General features: G+C 43.3%; 1 protein-coding gene across 1 annotated transcript in view; it reads right to left on the reverse strand.

Annotated features, from left to right (window-relative positions):
- Positions 1 to 14,480: 14,480 nt before the first annotated feature.
- Positions 14,481 to 20,685, reverse strand: part of LOC124795256 (cholesterol 7-desaturase nvd) — a 121,298-nt gene continuing 115,093 nt past the window's right edge. The window contains exons 7-8 of the mRNA XM_047259201.1: positions 17,550 to 17,720; positions 14,481 to 15,921 (exon numbers count right to left, since the gene is read on the reverse strand). Of these exons, the coding sequence (XP_047115157.1) occupies positions 15,760 to 15,921; positions 17,550 to 17,720 (333 nt within the window). The 3' untranslated portion in view covers positions 14,481 to 15,759. The remainder of the gene's footprint in view (positions 15,922 to 17,549; positions 17,721 to 20,685) is intronic.

Consider the following 20,685-nt stretch of genomic DNA (forward strand, 5'->3'; position numbering starts at 1 on the left):
GCCTTTTCCGGCTGCCACATTATTTTTCCCAGACGCGTTTCGCCTTGTTCTTGCTCGAAGGCATCATCAGTGGGATCTACAACGATACAATTTTGTTATTTTTAGATTGTCAAACAGTTCACGCTGTGGCGGCACGCTTTCCTTCATCCATTACACCTGCGCCTGCCTGTGAACTCGTCGCAGCAGATCGCCTGTAGGAAAGCCGAGGAGAAACCTACCGTACCCCAACTCGCACCAGGCTGCATACGAAGTAACTATTCCAAGAATCGAGAAAAGTCTTAATTTTGAATGAAAGGTGAAAATACTGGAAAAACTTCGGTATATCCTGAACCTTGATAATGTAAACGTCCACTGCCAAGCCCGTGCTAGTCTTAACACAGTCACGCACAAACCTTTCACTCACGTTAGCAAGTTTATGGTAACGTATTTCCCGAAATCTGAACAGCTGCTAAGCACAGATTGTTCTTAAATGAAAATTCTCGCCATACTATTAAGTTTATCGGTGTCTAATGCACTCAAGTTTTTAGTCACCGATCTGCTCAATATGCCACGCGGAATTACTGCCTTTTCTCATACACAAAATTACTTAAAAAATCCGTACTTTCTGAAAAACACACCGGACTAAATATGCCTTCACTTTCAAACACTTTTGAAACATGAAGCACAACTAAAACCGGCAAATTATAACTTCCTTCGGAGCTCGTACGACACACGAGCGTACCATTGAAAGGCGGGCCTCGACCTACTAAGACTGCTGCAAGCATCCTGTATCTCCAAGAGAAAAGACGCGCGAAGAATACTCCGTTGTGATTTGTCAGTTTTCTTTGAGGCCAACAGAAAAACATTATTATCCCGTGTTAGTCGGCGGTTTTCATGACTAACCAATCAACAAATAACACCCTTTGGAACTGTACCTTTTGCCGAAATAAATATTAAACTGTCTGATATTTTGTTTATACTTTAGGTTATGAACTATTTTCATTTGCACTTAATTAACTTTCCTTTTACCATAAACGTACTTAACATATTATGATACAAAATTCCCCGTCGGCTGCATTCACACATTCACGCATCATTCACACTACTAAAACGATGCCGGTCGGAGCGGCCGTGCGGTTCTAGGCGCAACAGTCTGGAACCGAGCGACCGCTATGGCCGCAGGTTCGAATCCTGCCTCGGGCATGGATGTGTGTGATGTCCTTAGGTTAATTAGGTTTAATTAGTTCTTAGGCGACTGATGACCTCAGAAGTGAAGTCGCATAGTGCTCAGAGCCATTTGAACCATTTTGAACTAAAACGATATACAAAACTGTGCAAACATAAATAAACAAAAAAGCCTTCAAGAAATAAACAGAACAATTCACAGAAACATTCTCTTGACCTGTTTCTTGAATGTCTCTGTACACTGCCGTCCTCTAGCAGATGTAAATTAGACCTACGTTCTCGACTGAACCCGCTTCAGACCATCTGCCACTGTGCACGCGCGAGTCGTTCTCCCGACACACAGGCTCTAGGCAGGAGCGATGTAAGGCGCCACTCCTCAACGTCGCGATTTTTTATGTAAAAAAGTAGCTACTTACGATTTGCTGTGAACAGTGTGGAAAAGGACGGAACTCAAAACTGTGCTTATATGTCGGTAATAAAGTGGTAGTGCGACCTCCAGACCAGATGAGAGGAAACGCAGTCCACAGCAAATCGTAAGTAATTCCTTTTTCACATAAAAATGGCTACGTGAACTGGTTTATAATCTAAAAGTAACAAAACTGTATCGTTATAGATCCCACAGATGATGCCTTAGAGTAAGAAAAAGGCGAAACGCGGCTGGGAAAAATAAATTAAGTGGCAGCAGGAAAAGGCGGTTTTATTTACAAAACAAATATTTCTGTGCTTGCTGCGGAGGATTGCCACGCAAACAAACCTGTTAATCAGAAGAGTGTACACAATAGCCAGTACGGTATGAAATTTTGAAGCGAGACAAGTGCTAGCAATATCTACACAAAGAAATCTGAACAAAACGCCACTGGAGCATCCAAGCCAACGAAATGGCTGAACGAATAGGGTAAACGTTGCTTCACGTGCAGAATGCCATCACACGGTACTGGGCACTGATCTGCGGTCACTGTAAATGACAAAGTGAATGGAGTGAGACGAAGAATGGAAGAAGAAAACAGATGAGGAAGCGAAATATGTAGACACACACACACACACACTCACTAGAGAGATTGAAATATGCGAGAACTATGCAACTAGCTATAAAAGAGTGAAGGACAAATTCGCACCTAATGATGGGAGCCTATAATGTGGGGCTCTCCACTTGCTACTGGACCCCTTTGTTGTCAGAGGAATATTTTAGGACATGGGAGTCCACACTTCCATCATAAGAGATGAATATGTAATTGAGAGTTAATAACTTTGGGACTTTATTTTTCGTTTTTTCAGTCAACGCACAAGATCGACATTAGAAGCACGAACATCTACATGTGCATCTACATGGATACTCTGAAATTCACATTTAAGTGCCTGGCAGAGGGTTCATCGAACCACCTTCACAATTTTCTATTACACCAATCTCATATAGCGCGCGAAAAGAACGAACACCTATATCTTTCCGTACGACATCTGATTTCCCGTATTTTATCATGGTGATCGTTTCTGCCTATGTAAGTCGGTGTTAACAAAATATTTTCGCATGCGAAGGAGAAAGTTGGTGATTGGAATTTCCTGAGAAGATTCCGCCACAACAAAAAAAGCCTTTGTTTTAATGATGTCCACCCCAAATCCTGTATCATTTCAGTGACGCTCTCTCCCCTATTTCGCTATAATACAAACGTGCTGTCCTTCTTTGAACTTTTACAATGTACTCCGTCAGTCCTACATGGTAAGGATCCCACATCGTGCAGCAGTATTCTAAAAGAGGACGGACAAGCATATAGTAGGCAGTCTCCTTAGTAGGTCTGCTACATTTTCTAAGTGTCCTGCCAACAAAACGCAGCCTTTGGTTAGCCTTCCCCACAACATTTTCTATTTGGTCCTTTCTTCTGATGACTTTATTAGCCGATAAACGAGAACGTCGTCCTCAAACAACCTAAGACGGCTGCTCAGATTGTCTCCCAAATCGTTCGTATAGATAAAAAAAAGCAAAGGGGGCTATAACACTACCATGGGGAACGCGAGAAAAAATTTCTGTTTTACTCGATGACTTTCTGTCTGTTACTACGAACTGTGATCTCTCTGACAGGAAATCAGGAATCCAGTCACGTAACTGAGACGATATTCCATAAGCACGCAATTTTACTACAAGCCGCTTGCGTGATACAGTGTCAAAAGCCTTCCGGTAATCCAGAAATACGGAATCAGTCTGAAATCCCTTGTCAATAGCACTCAACACTTCCTGCGGCTAAAGAGCTAGTTGTGTTTCACAAGAACGATGTTTTCAAAATCCATGTTGACTGTGTGTCAATGGACCGTTTCCTTCGAGCTGAGTTATAATGTTCGAACACAATATAAGATCAAAAATCCTGCTGCATATCGACGTTAATGATATAGGCCTGTAGTTTAGTAGATTACTCCTACTACCTTTCTTGAACATTGGTGTGATTGGTGCAACTTTCCAGTCTTTGGGTACGGATCTTCCGTAGAGCGAAGGGCTGTATATGATTTTTAAGTGTGGAGCTATTGCATCAGCATACTCTGAAAGGAACCTAATTTGTATACAGTCTGGACCAGAAGACTTGCTTTTATTAAGTGATTTACGTTGCTTCACTACTCCGAGGATGTTTACTTCTCAGTTACTCGTGTTGGAAGCAGTTCTTGATTCGAATTCTGGAATATTTATTTTGTCTTCTTTGGTGAAGGACTTTCGGAAGGCTGTGTTTAGTAACTCTGCTTTGGAAGCACTGACTTCGATAGTATATCCATTGCTATCGCGCAGAGAAGGGATTGATTGTGTCTTGCCGCTATCATACTTCACATACGACCAGAATCTCTTTGGACTTTCTGCCAGGTTTCGAGACAATGTTTCGTTGTGGAAACTATTATAAGTATCTCGCGTTTAAGTCCGTGCTAAATTTAGAGTTTCTTTAAGAGATTGCCAATCTTGGGGATTTTGCGTCTGTTTAAATTTGGCATGGTTTTTTTTTCGTTGTTTCTGCAACAGTGGTCTTACCCGTTTTGTGTACCAAGGAGGATCACCTCAGTCATCTGTTAATTTATTTGGTATAAATCGCTTAACTGCCACCGATACTATTTCTTTGAATTCAAGACACATCTGTTCTACAATAATATTGTTAATTTGGAAGGAGTGGAGATTGTCGCTAAGGAAGATGTCAAGCGAATTTTTATCTGCTTTTTTGAGTAGGTATATTCTTCGTTTATTCTTGGAGGATTTGGGGGTTACAATATTCAGTCTCGCTACTACAACCCTATGTTCACTAATCCATGTATCCGTTATGATCCTCTTTATTATTTCAGGATTATGTCTTGCTAATACGTCAAGTGAGTTTTCACAACCGTTTACTATTTGCGTGGACTCTGAAAATTATTTCGAGCAGTTAGTTCATAACTGCTCGAAATAATTTTCAGAGAATGCGTTTGGCACAATTTCGGATGACGCTTTATGTGGTCCTACGGAAATAAACGTGTATTTTCGGCAACATATCGAGCGTAAATTGAAGTCACCACCAACTATAATCGTATGAGACTGGTACGTGTTTGAAATGAAATTCAAGTTTTCTTTGAACCTTTCAGCAATTGTATCAGCTGAATTAGGAGATTGGTAAAAGGATCCAATTATTATTTTATTTCGGTTGCCAACAATGACCTTTGCCCATACTAACTCACAGGAACTATTCTACTTCAGTTTCGCGACAAGATAAGACACTTCTGACAGCAACAAACACGCCACCACCAACCGTGTTTAGCCTATCCTTTCGGAACACCTTTAGGGTCTTCGCAAAAACTTTGGCTGAGCTTATCCCCGGCCTAAGCCAGCTTTCAGTGCCTATGACGATTTGTGCATCACTGCTTTCTGCTAGAGCTTGCATCTGGGACTTTCCCAACACAGCTACGACAGTTTAGAACCGTTATACCGCTGGTTCCTGTATCTACGTTATTCCTGTGTTCGGCCTGCACCGTTTGTGACTGAAGCCCTTTTTCTGTTTTCCCGAGACCATCTAACCTAAAAAACCCCCAGTCCACGCCACACAGCCCCTGCTACCCGTATAGCCGCCTCCTGCGTATAGTGAACTCCTGACCTATTCAGCGGAACATGAAACCCAACCACCCTTTGGCGCAAGTCGAGGAATCTGCAGCCTACACGGGCGCAGAACCGTCTGAGCCTCGGTTTCAGACCCTCCACTCGGCTCTGTACCAGAGGTCCACAATCGATCCTGTCGACTACGCTGCATATGGTCAGCTCTGCTTTCATCTCGCGAGCAAGACTGGCAGCCTTTACCATCTCTGTTAGGCGCTCGAAACCACAAAAAATCTCTTCTGATCCAAAGTTACACACATCATTGGTATCATCGTTAGTCCTCACCAGCAACTGGCTGCACCCTGTGCTGTTCATGGCATCCGGAAGGACCCGTTCCACGTCTGGAATGACTCCACCCGGTATGCACATGGAGTGCACATTGGCTTTCTTTCCCTCCTTGTCAGCCGTGTTCCTTAGCGGCCCCATAACGCCCCTAACGTTGGAGCTCCCAACTGCCAATAACCCCACCCTCTGCCATTGCGTGGATCTTGCAGGCTGAGAGGTTTCCTCTGAAACGGGACAGATGACGGCAACTGGCTCAGCGACAGTGTCAGCCACAGACAGCACCTGGAACCTGTTTGTCAGAGACCTTACTTGAAGCCACCTGGGAAGTCTTTCGCCTCCTGCTACGCCCCGGGGCGACCTCCCACTCGACCACAGGTGAGGGGTCAGCCTCAGTGCGAGCAGTAGCTGGGTTGGCCACCGGTGAGGACCGATCGGAGGACTCTGACGTGATGGATGTCTGTTGGATCCCTACGGCCGGCCCACAACTGCGGTGCCCATCCACTGCAGCCTCAAGCTGTGTAACCGAAGCCATCGCAGCCTGAAGCTGAGAGCGAAGTGTCACCAACTCGGCTCGCATCCGCACACGACAATCAATGCCCCTGTTCATACTAAAGACCGTGGAAAACTAAACTACCCAGATAAATGGACCATCGGCACGTGCTGCGGAACTCTACTGTAGACTCTTACAAAGACGAAGGAACTGTCTCTCATAAATTAGATTAATAAGAGGACATTTCAAAACGTAACTACCAAAGCACTCAAGTGAAACTAAATAATTCGCCCCTGGTTAGGAACTTGTGCGATGCTCAGTAGAGGACGTGGTTCCAGTATTCGCTAGAATCAAATATCACGTCAATTCGAGAGCGGTCAACAGAATTAAACATCGAGCGAGCTTAGCATTAATCAGGGAGAGAGTACGTGACATGCGCCACCTACCTGATGTGACGTCCAGAGAGTTGCTGGCTCTACATGTTTTTATAACAAATTCTCTAACCAGACAAGACTGGGACCGAGTAGATGGCACCTCCTGGTCCCTAGATGAGTGCACGAGGAAGAAATCGGTGTCCTGTCAACTAGGCAGGTTTGAACGTCTTAACAACAAAGCGCAGCTGAACGAGGACGCTCGTACTGTCGTCAACCTAAGTGAGAAGGAACTGCACGCGACCACCTTTAAAGTATTGAGCAAGGGTCTCAATTTTGCATTTACCCCCAGAAATATTCCTGTTGCGGCCTTCATCAGTGCAGTGGAGCAGGTGGCTCTGAAACTTCCTGCCAGTGAGGCTGAAGAAGTCTGACGAGAGACGTGTAGGGCGCTCACTAAAACCAAGCTGCGCAAATCGAACATCTCCAGTGACGAGAGGTTGGCAGGTTCGAATCCTGCCTCGGGCATGGATGTGTGTGATGTCCTTAGGTTAGTTAGGTTTAAGTAGTTCTAAGTTCTAGGGGACTGATGACCACAGCTGTTAAGTTCCATAGTGCTCAGAGCCATTTGAACCGTTTTTTTTTTTTTTGACGAGAGGTTGGCCCTCAAACAACTTCGGGAAGATGACAACATTGTGGTGTAACCAGCAGATAAGGGGAATGCGGCCGTCGTCCTACAGAAGGCAGATTATGGTAGCAAGGTGCGACAACTGCTAGACGACACAGCATACAGACGAATAGAAAGGGACCCCACAGACAAGGTGGAGAAGAAGGCCAGGGCTCTTCTAAAGGATACCGGCCTTCCAGAAAAGACCATTAAGCAGCTAAGGGCTAAAGCACCAGTGCCTCCCATGTTACATGGCTTTCCTAAGGTGCACAAGGACGGGAATCCTCTACGTCTAATAGCAATATTGGCGCAGCCACCTACCTCACTGCTCAACACCTTAAGAAGACGCTCTCGCCATATGTGGGGAAGTGTACCCGTCACATTCTTAACTCAGAGGATTTCCTACAACACCTCAGGCAGCTACAGATCTCGGACTCGGACATTATGGTCAGTTTCGGCGTGGTCTCCCTGTTCACCCGCATACCACTGAGTGATCCACTTGAGCTCATCGGAGAAAAGTTGGACGGTGCGCTCCTGGACTTATTCAGACACATACCGACGTCGACGTACTTCTTGTATGGGGGTCAATTCTACGAGCAAACGGAAGGTGTAGCAATGGGCAGCCCGCTGTCACCGGTGGTTATGGAAAGATTTGAAGAAGACGCACTTACATCGGCGCCAGATGAACCGAAATGCTTTTTTAGATACGTGGATGACACCTTTGTCGTATGGCCCCACGGGAGGGTAAAGCTCGATGTTGTCTTGGACCACCTAAACTCACGCCACCCTAACATTAAATTCACCATGGAACTGGGGAAGGAAGGGCTACTCCGTCTCCTAGATGTACTAGTTAGGAGGAAGGGAGATGGTACCTTCAGTCACGGTGTGTGCCGCAAACCCACCCACACCGACTTGTTCCTGCAGGCCAGCAGTTGCCACCGCCCGGCACAGAAGAACGGTGTAGTCAGAACACTGGATCACTGGGCACTAACTCAGTCAGATCCGGATAATTTGGTGACGGAGACAGAATATCTACAATCCGTGTTCTACAAAAATGGGTACTCTTCTCGAGATCTTCAAAAGACGCTGCGTCCTGTTTCCCCACGAGAGGTCCCTGAAGAGATACAAGAAGAAACGCAAAAGGTTGCACATTTGCCATATGTTGGGCCGATATCTGCCAAAATCAGCAGAATTCTCCGCGAACATAACATTAAAAGCGTGTTCCATCCACCCACCAATATTAATGCTCTGCTAGGGAATGTGAAGGATGACCTGCCTCTACAGAAACCGGGAGTTTATCACGTACCATCTGAATGTGGTAAGGCATACATCGGCCAGACGACCAGACAGCTGACACCAGGTGCAAAGAGCACCAAAGGGACACAAGACTGAGTCAGGCAACCAAGTCAGCGATTGCCGAACATTGTTTAGAACTCAATCATTCTATGAAGTATAATGATGCCAAGATTTTAATAGAAACATCGAGATACTGGGACAGCGTCATCAAAGAATCTAATGAGATTAAGGTTGCGGAGAATCTCGTTAACCGGGACACCGGTTTCCAGCTGAGCTCGGCCTGGAACCCAGCACTCCATCTTATGAAGACGCAGCGTAGACAGCATCCAGATCCCAAGGGACACAAGTATAAGGATGGAAATAGAGACGACAGCCCAGTACATATAACTAAGGACGTACGTGGAATGGCAACTCAGACAACAGACAAAGTATCTGAGGACGCTCTTCCGAGTCTGGAGCGACGATTTGAACACAATCGGCCTGAAAATGACGCTGCAGCCGCTCCTGGTGGTCAAGAACTTCGGACGGAAGGCCTGACACGGCACAGCACGGTAACAGGACGTCCTAATTCACAGAAGGACTCAAATGACGACATTCGGAAAATAAAACGTCTAGCACAGCTTGGACGCCATTCAGAACTTAATTGAGCTATATTGACAACGGATAATAACCACGAAGTACGCTCACAGCACTCTGAACAGCCGTGGCCAGAGCTACAGCCGTTGCTATTGGTCGGCGCACACCACGGACAGAGCGCCAGACGCGGAGCGGACCACAGAGGGAACGGCTAGCACAAAGCAGGCACAAATACCGGACTCGTTCCACACTGGAATCAGTATCTGATGGCACCTGAAGAAGACTGAGTCACGCAGTTGATATATCGCGCAGGAAAGACGCGAATAACCTGCAGAAACCCGATTAATCAACATGACAACATGTAACATGTCACAAAATCGGTTTACTTTCCGACGCAAATGAAAGCGCGAGAACTGTGGATGTTAGATAGTAAATTAACACGCAGAAACTCAGGAAACTAAACTTTTAAAGCACACAGATATAAAATTCACTTAGTTAGGAACGTTTAACAATCGCAAAATCGGTTACTTCTCTGTCGCTGCGTTTGTGTCAGCCGGATGCTGCTGCCTGACGAATGCACGCAGAGTTTACATGGAGGGTTATATCGGCTATGCATACTTAGACAGGTGGTAGGGGTTACGTTTATGTAAATACTAGAATGGAACAGAGTTTGTGTTGATTACTTCTTGTGGGCCAAAAACGTATGTCAGATGGACTTTCAATATAGTCTCTTTACCCGTAATTTCCTACAGGTTTCAACTCTTTGACTACCATCGAGAGAATGTGTCCGACGATAGGTTATCAGAGAACCAATTGGAAACTGTTGCATGCTGTTGCTATGTGTCAATGTCTCAATGGTAAAAAGAAGCTTGCTAATACTCAGCAGATAGTTACAGACTGCAGTTGTAGGTTGTGTTATATTCAAGTTTCACTGTTAACTGCCGTCTCCGTATCGTCACATCGAATTAGTTCGCACCCGCAGATAGGCAACCCAATCAGCAGACTCACGAAGCAGGCTGTATTCGCGCCTTGCCGGGCACACATCGTCAGCGACTTGTACCCACGAATTGACGCTTGCCACATCACAAGCCAAGTCCATATTGAGCACCTACAATGTGAGTTACAAACTTGGAGTGATGGTCTGATCATCGATGTTTGTCTGTTTTCAGTATGACTTGTAGGTATAGGTGAGTCTTCTTCTGAAAGCCTGGAGATAGCTATGAATATTTGTTTATGTCCTGCCACCTATACCCCACTCCCTCCCCCTTTGAAAACGAAATGGCGGGAAATATGCTTTTCATATTGTTACTTCTGACACAGACATTAATTAAAATAACAATACATTACTGATTTTGAAATAAAATTGCTGGTCAATGGGATAAAACATCACCATACCATCGAACTTGATTATACTTCTTTGTTGTTCCTTGTTATGTGAGTTAATCTGGGCTGGTACTGTTAGCGTAGTTATTGAATTGAATAGAGTATTCTGTTGAATGTCGAACTGAAATGATATCAATTTATGGCGAAACTGAAAGAAGCATCGTAAATGCTGTCTGTCATCCTTTTTGGTGAACGTTATCCGGTGAAAGCAGCAACCTGTGCACTTGTGTGTTCATCTTAACGATTTGTGTAACATGTGAACGAGTTGCTGTACCTCAGGTTAGAGCAAAAGGATGTCATTCTTGCACAATTCTCATTTTAAATTTCCATGTTATCAGTTTCCGGCTTACACCTGCATCTAAATGGTAGTGATGCATACTTGCTTCAACGCGTTGATGCAGTCGGACACACACTCCACTCTGCTTAGCGCAGTATGTGTTTGGATAGTGTGTAAAGTTGGAAAAACAAAGTTCCAAACACTGAACAAGATACTGTGTCCCTGAACACCGGCGTCTGCTCAGGCGAGAAGTGCACACTACTGCACAGTACTGCACCACACACTGTGGAGCGTGTGCCGGCGCGGAGTCAGGCGGAAAGCTGTGACGTGCCAGCCGCTATGCGATCATTGCAGCTCTCTGTAGGTCAGACCTAAGTCTGCTGCCGTTATTTTACGCCACAAGATTACATTGGTAACATCCATTGTCTTTGTCTGTGTTAATACACCCTCCATCCAACTTTGCGTGGCTAGCAAAGGACAGCCTTTGAGGTGATGCAGATTTACACCAAAGTGCTAGTAATGTTTGAATTTGTTGCCTTAATATTTTATAAATACAAACAAAACATTAGAAGTATTACAATAAATATTATAATGTCACGTAGAAGAAGTTGTAATTAGAAGAATGACCAACACTAAATTCACTTAACGAAAGTTTATTCAGCACTTGCACATACAAGAGCGCGAAGCGAACTGCCTCCGGCCAGAAGACATACGGTATATATACAGTTACAGAACATTCCAGTACAATGATTCTTGACATTTGTGGATAGTTCTAGAATGTACTCGAAGCGAATATAGAAATTCAAATTTTACAGTTCAGGTGAGTTTTGAACTCGCGACCCACCATGCAACAGTCTAGTATCACAACTACTACACCACGGTTTCTGCGACAATATTTATCGGTTGATGTGTCGCATCGAGCCGCATGTATACACTACCGTTTGTGGAAATTGCAACACCAAGAATGAAACGCATGAATTCAATTAACTTAATACCACAGGTTAGGTACATGACAAGTAACAAACGATTAGCTTTTCAAATCTGTACATGTCCTTTGAGCCCTGCTATTCAGTATGTTGTGTGGCCACCATGCGCAGCAATTACAGCTGCTATACGCCGAGGCATTGAATCAGTAAGGTTCTGAATACGTTGCTGAGGGGGTTTCCCTCCACGCAGTTTGTATGCGAGCCTACAAATCCGTGACACCAGTTGCTGGAGGACCGGGAACCACCAGATGCCGACCAACCATACCCAGTCATGCTCGATGGGCGACATTTCTGGCGAACGTACAAGCCAGGGAAGCAATGGTACCCATCGCTCTTCGAAGAAGGCCTGTACATTCATCGCAATATGTAGCTCAGCATTGTCCTGTTGAAATGTGGCCTGTGGAGATGCCTGAGGCAGGGGGAGTATCTCAGGCTCCACAACCTCCGTTAGGTAGCGGCTGCTGTCCAAAGTGCCCGCAATACGAACGAGGCGAGATCGGTTGTTGTAACCAATGGCGCCCCAAACCATGACACCTGGTGTTTGTCCGCTATGCCGCTCCACAATGCAGCCCTCAAGGTTGCGCTCACCACAATACCGCCGGACACGTATGCGGCCATCATTGTAGGACACGTTGAAGCGAGACTCATCTGAGAAGATTACATGTTGCCACTCAGCACCCAGTGACGGTGTGCCCATTGTAGTCGGAAGAGCTTGTGGTTTCTGGACAATGGAAGCCGACGTTATGGCATGCTTGCAACCAGTCCAACCTGCAGCAGACGGCAACAAACCGTCGATACAGACAAGTTCACACCTGTTGCAGTGCTCCAGCGACGAGCCTACACTGTGGATGACGCTCTACGGTCCGTAATGGCCATGCGGACAAGATGCCGGCCATCCCGTGCTGTGGTCACGTTCCGTGGTCCAGTTCCCGCTCGTCGCTGCGTACGACCTTCCTCTATGCCCTGCTTCCACACACGCATCACTGTCGTAGCGACATGCCCTGTGCGAGCCGAAATGTCACGGTATTACAACCCCGTTTCCCGGAGACCGATCATTCTGCCCCGTTCGAACTCGCTCACATGCCGGTATGGCTCCTTTTGACGTCGACGAGGCACCCACTGTGTTGTTTCCACGTTGTGTGACAGCTCTGCACCGACCACTCTAGCCGCGTCACCGACCCTGTCGGACCGCCACCAGAGGGCTCTGGTCGCCCTACGCGTGCCTCGTCTCGCTGCAAAACGTGTCACGTATTGCTTGCACACCCGTCGCCACTTCCGCTATTCGGGTAATTCCTTCTCGGTGTTGCACATTCCACAAACGGCAGTGTACGTCCTACGCTGACTGTTCGTTGTTCGTGTTTAAGAACTCACTCAAGGAACCGCACTGTAAACAACACCACATGTCTGGTCAGTTTTCACCATGAAGTGTCAGAAATATAAATCATTCACAGAATGATACAGCGGGAAGTACTTGCGACAATTTCAGCTAGTGGTACGATAATACGTAAAAGTATACCTGTGCGTGTAATCCGAGGTGACTAATATCTGGAGGGATGATCACTCACTCACAGAAACTGAAGCCTCAACTTTATCTGAAGATCGATATCTTATCTTTCTTCTGTTCGCTTCTCTTTTTATGTAGTTATCCAGAATTGTCTTACTTTCTTGTTGCCCTCGTGGTCACAAATTCCTGCGACGGATGACGAAATGTTTCTGGGGGAACGACAGTCTATTCGTTGTGGAGAGCTACAAAGACAGCAGGAGTCAAAAACATCCCGTAGGCGTCCAGTCTGGTTCATTTCTGAACTGGACACAATTGCAATGTATTTCAAATTTTCGTGAGATAGCCGCTCAAACGACGGAAATGTGAACGGCTGCTTACGTCTTACAAATGCACATTATGCCAAAACCGTAAGAGATTTCGACAGTTAGTAGTATGTAAGCAGTTACAGTGTGCTGGGAGCCTTCTCCATATCGTTAGCCATTCGTAACAATAAGGGGTGAGGGTACAATCCGGGAGAGGCCTCGCTCTCTCTTACTCGCATCGAGCCTTCCGAAGTTATACCTTAATCATTAGCTCTGATTCGCTTCAATCCTTGGTTGTCAGTGTGGAACATTCTGTCGATTTCTGCTGTGGCTTTCCATTCGCTAGGCACGACAGCCGGCGGTAGTAGCTGCCTGCAGCAGTCTTTGCGGATGATATTTTGATATATCATCTGACACAATGTCAGACAAAATGAACAGAAGTAATCTACCAAACCAGTGCATATAAAAAAAGGGAAGATCACTCCATGGAGTATCGCAAAAACTTTGAGTAGAATAGGACCGAGATATGAACCAAGGTTCAACAGATTAGGAGATCACGAATTTGACGATGTTTCGCCTGCTGAGACATTTCAGTGACTAGCAGGACGTCGAATGCTAATTAGTGGACTTTTCCTTCGTGTTTAGAGTACTGGGCTGCTTCGTCCGCCTAATCCTACATAACAGGTGCTATCGTATTTTGCAAGTGTATTGAACTGTAAGACTCCTTTATTTCTGGGAAAATACAATTAGCCATGACCTGTTATCTTCCTATGTGCGTGCAAAAGCGTTATGTACTTACAAAACACGATAAATTTCCTCTTGTTATTTTGCCAAAGTATTATTACTTCTAATGTAATAATATTCTGCGTCTGCATTCAGTATTTTCAGAGTGTGCTGTTCCCATTGTTAAATGACCCACGCAGAAAGCTCCAATTATTTCCAAAATTCTTTCTTAGAACAATGTATTCTTAATGTAATGTTAATTTTATTGATTTTGCAAGAGGAAAGGTGACATACGGTAACATCTGCATGAATTTTCTCATAGTCTTTATTTACATATAAACATCTCCATAAAAGATGGAATGCATTGTTTTAAAATCAGCAATTATGCTGTCATTCTTGCTAATTTCGGCAAAAGGCACTTTTATAAGTGATAGTTTTGTCAATTTTACATCGTCATTGTACACGAGAGGAACATGTAAGACAATACGTCAAATCTTAAGAATACTGTTAAATTATAACATTGTAAATGTTTAAATCTGGAAAAGCTTTAACAAGAAGCTTCATTTTGCGGAAACTAGTAGAGAATATACGAAATCCACTTGAGATCTCTTAAAGGCTACAAATATTTATATTCTGAAGTATAAAACATACTGTATACATTACTAGTGAGCTAAGTGCATACATATTCACTGGATGCTATTACTGTAATGCAATAGACACTATATCTGTATCTAAAATCTGTAAGGATCGGAAGCTAACTATAGAGGACAGACGTGAGGAAATTTATTTTCACTCGAGTCTTCACCAGAACCAGTTAAGATGTACATTAACAATCCACCAATTCCCTAGTGAAGGATTATTATAATTATTACCTAAATAAGAAATGAGCAATTTATAAATGATCCATATACATCTGCTTAGCACTTAATATGTCTCTGGATTGTTAACTCATTTTCAATCTAGTTAAAATTAACACAGACAGCTTATGCAGCTAAAATGCACACACACACACACACACACACACACACACACACACACACACACACACACACACACACAAGCGCGCGCGCATTTGAGAACAGAATTTTTGTTTTGTACATAATTTCACACAAAAATTTTCAGTGACTCCGATTGTTTTGTCTAGCAATTGCATAAAACTAAACTCTCTATATTCCAGTGCACAGAGTTGTACATTCACTCCTACATTCAGTAACTCGTTGATCGAAGTGGGAACTAGTCTAAAGAGTTGACCAACTTGTCTCCTAAAACGATTTCCCAAAATATGATAATGAAACACCTGTGTTCTTTTCAAGTTTCAGTCACACACGTTCAGATCACTGTTCTCAGCCTTTTTGTTTACACACAAATACCACTTCACTTTACTACGCGTCAGCGTCGCAGTGATTGTAGTGACGATGGAATCACAAAACTAACTCTGATGTCTCTCCAGCCTTTACTCGTCATTACGATAGCAAATCGTAAATCTACTTCCTTAATTGCATCCTTTCACGTGAACAACTAGAGCGTTGACAAAACATAATAATTTGATGAAATGTACAGAACTAAGATATTAGCTGTGCTTATCTTCATGAGCATTACATATTGCTGTAATGTAATCGCTGTATCCAAAGCTGTTTTCGGGACGTTTTCACCATTCCATGTTTTCTCTTACAAACGAAAATTGTGGGCTGTTTTCAGAATAGAACTGGCTGTACCAGCGCCTGTGTTTCGAAATTGCGCGATCTTCTTTCACCAGTAGTGGCTTATCTTCATATTTCTTGTGGTTCCATACCATGATATCACGCTCAAACTGTAAAAGAACAGGATACTTGCATTAATTAAGTGCAGTATTGCAATCATTACAAGAATACATTCTGCTTCATGATAATGTTGAGGAAAGTCTTAACTGTATCCTATGCCGCTCTAGTATAACATCTATGAAACAGTAGATTGGAATGACATATTCAACCACAGTCATAGCAGGAATTAATATGGCCTCATTGTACCTTCATTATTAAGATCTTAAAGCTCGAAAGGAAAGAGCGTATAAGATGCAACATAAAAGTCCAACCGCCATCGAGATTATTAGTTGTATAATGATGAGGGACGGACTCTGCTGTGTCCTAAGTGAAGTCATGCAAGTAAATATGAGAAACCTAAATCGGGACCGTTGAACAGGCATTTTGAACGCACATTTCTTCCCAATGCAAGTCCATTGTCTTAGGTATTGCGCGAACTTACTCGGTATTTCAGGAAGATATTGCGGTGGAAGATTTTGCTTTGCTGACCCAGACTGTATTCACTGGCGATACACAGCTGTGCTGTGCTAGGAAAAACTGAACTTACTTCGAAATTTTAAATGATTACATACACAGATACCGTTATGAAACAGTAAAGCAAAAATTGAATCGTCCGATACCTCCAGATCACCAATATTTGGCGTACTGGTTTCTGACCTTTGCAAGAACACAGTTCCACGTTTTTGTGCCGATTACTATTTGCCGAACAAAATCAAACTTTTATCCATTCTGGGTTTGGAACACTGCTACCGGTTTGTTAAAGGTTTCAAGAATTACTGCATCGCCTGGCGAACCGGTCATGAATAAATCAAAATTGAAGGAAAAACGGCGATTGATTGCAGTAATTCCTGTAACCTATTTGCTTAACTCTGTACGTGTAACACAATTAAATACGGAGGGCCTTCCCAAACTTTACTGTTTCAGCCGATATGGATCTCACATTAATAGTTTGTTATATTGCCAAAAAAGTTGTACTTTGAGATAAATTTTTATGCATGTGAAACATAATTTCAGTATCAGACGTGTTTCGCATAATGCAATTGCATTTCTGAAGTAATTTGTTGCGATTTACTGTTAACTGGTGCGGTGAAGTTAGACGAATCGTCCCGCCCTCTCCTCCGACATGTTCGCCTGAAGTTCAATGCTTATATTAAAAAATAAAAAATAAAAAACCGTGGAGTAGTGACCGTAGCTTAGGTCTTTCCCTTTGCTGTTTATTGGAGAACAAAGTTGCAGTGACCAGAGCGTACTACAGTCCTAACACTTTTGGTGCCTTCGGAAAACTACACTTACTGAGAGCTCGATAAATAATGTTATCAATATTGCCACTCCAGTTAATATAGTGGAAATGCAGCTGGTATATGAGTACTTTAAATTTTCAGCTTTAATTACATGCTTCGTTTTTTTGTTTTTTTTTTCTTTTTATAAAACGAGGTTAATCGCTTTGGAAGCGTCTGAGTGCAATATCCGTAAATCGGTTAGGTAACACGGTAATTTACCCTTACTTCAGATAGAAATATTTTCAAAATTTATTGATTTCGGACACTAAATTCTACCCTGTTGCTTTGAATAAAACTCGCAAACTTGAGCGGGATTATCTCTGTATACTTACGGAAGACAAAAGCTTGTATGAACTTACCATTATGGCTTCTCCAATTAGAGCAATGTTGGCATAGATAAACATGTGAGGAGGACAGAATATGCGGTGAATGACCTTCTGAAGCAGCGGTTCAAGTGGCGTCACACACTGCAGAATTACCATCGAACCCATTGACGTCTCCATGTTCATCACAACATAGCCAGGTCCGATCTGAAACACAAGAAGTGCCGAGTTAATTGGTTCGAATGGCTCTGAGCACTATGAGACTCAACATCTGAGGTCGTCAGTCCCTTAGAACTTAGAACTACATAAACCTAACTAACCTAAGGACATCACACACATCCATGCCCGAGGCAGGATTCGAACCTGCGACCGTAGCGGTCGCGCGGTTCCAGACTGAAGCGCCTAGAACCGCTGGGCCACATCGGCCGGCGCTAAGTTAATTCTATTTTGTGGAATGTAAATATATGCTGACAGTTTCCTTTCCTGTTTTCAACTACAATGAATGAATATTTGGACCAGAACTGAAATATTTCGTATCAGTGTCTATTCTAACACTGGCGCTGCCGCTCGTGCCGTAGATACGAGGTAACAATAGAAGCGGCCGTAAGGGCCAAGGAGATAATGGTGTAACGTTTTCTGCAGCAATTTTATCGACTTAATTTCTCTGTACACGCCTAATACTTTGGGTCTTAACTTATATACAGTGAAGTCAAAACGCTGTAATGGAACAGGTGCCATCATTTAGATCAAACCTTTGTCGTCGATTCTAAAGTAATTTCGTTCAATATGCAGAGGACCTGAAATTATTCTGTTTAGTGCTGTGTACATTTCAGGCTGTCATTTAGCCTAGCAATAGGTTTTGCTGTAAATACACAGCGTCACTTCATTCGTAGCGTCGGGTGTTCAGCTCACTGTTTGTTAAAATTTACGATTAATTAATTTGAAGAGATCCGCTTCAGTTGTAATGCCTCTCATTTGCAGGTGGCCTACGTCCCAATGTAACAACGGTTGTCTTCGGAATGAATTACAATACTGAATAGTAAAAATTCAGTCTCGCTTGGTGGATATCCGTTGATACGGGAATTAGTTATGGATTTTTCTGACCTGTGGTGTTGATTAGAATTATATTAATTCAATGTCCCGTACTGCCCTTTAAAACTTTTCTATTACAGTTGCATGCGTCTTCGTGTAGAAGCGTACGTTGGGTAATGTGAAGAAATGTAATATACCAATTTCAAAATGAAACGGTGGAAGCCATATTTATTATCTGTCACGAATGGCAGTACAACATTTGACGCGTGACATTTATCTTTTTACGTACTGTCAATACATACAATTATTTTCTCGTAGTCAAGAAATGCACGTTTTATTACTGAGAACTGGTTAGAGTATTGGGTTTATTCAATAATGTATGTGAATTAAGCTGATATGCACTTCACTGGATTGATGAAGTCTTTCTCGGTGAGCGGGTTTCAGTTTTCAGACAGTTGACCACTTCTCGTAGTCAGGGAGTGTTTATAGAACAATATGAGAACGGATATTTAAATAGATGCCCGTCTAGCAGCAGCGAACAAAGCACTTTTTAGTTGTATCAGTATCTTAAGGAGAAGATCACTTAGCACTAACTTCAAAATTAGCTTGTGTCAGTCAACTATTGTACCGATAACATCATGTAGACACGAAGCATTGATATTTAGAAAGAAAAAAACTTAATATTTGTAAGGGAAATACTGGGAAAAATTTTTGGGGATGTAATTTATGAAAATAACATGGAATGGAGTGTAAGAAAAAATGAACTACGAGAGCTGTACAAACACAGTAACATTGTCGAAGTGCTGAAGAAGACAAAGCTGCACTGGACTCGTCTTATAGCGAGACAGACAGAGAATACACTAGTTACGACTGCGTTCTGCAGGACAATAGATGGAGGGAAAAGGAGGAGGAAGCCCCAGGATTAGGTGACGAGATAACATTCGGGAGGACACGGCTAAGACAATCACAAGGACAAACGGCGCACTCTGAAGAAACAAATGACCACAAACAGTAAGTACCTTGCTCGCGGATAAAGTAATCACGAAACACGGAGTAGGTAAGTGGGAGCTACAGCAGTTGTGGCAGGAAAGGAGCGTCGAGAATGATAATAGAGCTGATCAAGGTACACCAGTAAATCCCGATTCTTTAAGGAATTTAGCATGTGTAAATCAACCTCAGACGGCTGATCACATGCGTTAAGTATTTGACGTTAAACATGTTATTGCGAAAAAGTTTGTGAAGGTTTGAAATTATGTTTGAACACTTTGTGAGTATAGTTTGGGCAAATCGCGTCCCGTTTAACGGAAAAGCTAGTTTTTCACGCACCTAAATGTTTACGACGTCGTGCCTCCTCAACTGCGTGTCGTGCAGCTATGTAACTTTGCGGGTACATTCAGTGGTGTACGTGGATACTGCCTGAAATAATAAATCAAAAACTCGTGCCTGATGATGAAGTTTTAATGCAAGTACAGCGAAACTGTAGAAATCGATCAACTTTTTTCTCCCATCGTTACTTTGTGGATGGTGTCAAATAGGAAAAGTTTCGTAAAGGCTTAGAATTATGTTTTACTCTTTTGGAAGTCGCTAAGTGCTCTTACTCCTAAGTACCGGCTGAATGAACATGTTGTTGTTGTTGTGGTCTTCAGTCCTGAGACTGGTTTGATGCAGCTCTCCATGCTACTCTATCCTGTGCAAGCTTTTTCATCTCCCAGTACCTACTGCAACCTACATCCTTCTGAATCTGCTTGGTGTATTCATCTCTTGGTCTCCCTCTACGATTTTTACCCTCCACGCTGCCCTCCAATACTAAATTGGTGATCCCTTGATGCCTCAGAACATGTCCTACCAACCGATCCCTTCTTCTGGTCAAGTTGTGCCACAAACTTCTCTTCTCCCCAATCCTATTCAATACTTCCTCATTAGTTATGTGATCTACCCATCTAATCTTCAGCATTCTTCTGTAGCACCACATTTCGAAAGCTTCTATTCTCTTCTTGTCCAAACTATTTATCGTCCATGTTTCACTTCCATACATGGCTACACTCCATACGAATACTTTCAGAAATGACTTCCTGACACTTAAATCAATGCTGGATGTTAACAAATTTCTCTTCTTCAGAAACGCTTTCCTTGCCATTGC

This window comes from Schistocerca piceifrons, chromosome 4 (assembly GCF_021461385.2).
Source record: "Schistocerca piceifrons isolate TAMUIC-IGC-003096 chromosome 4, iqSchPice1.1, whole genome shotgun sequence".
Lineage (NCBI taxonomy): Eukaryota > Metazoa > Arthropoda > Insecta > Orthoptera > Acrididae > Schistocerca > Schistocerca piceifrons.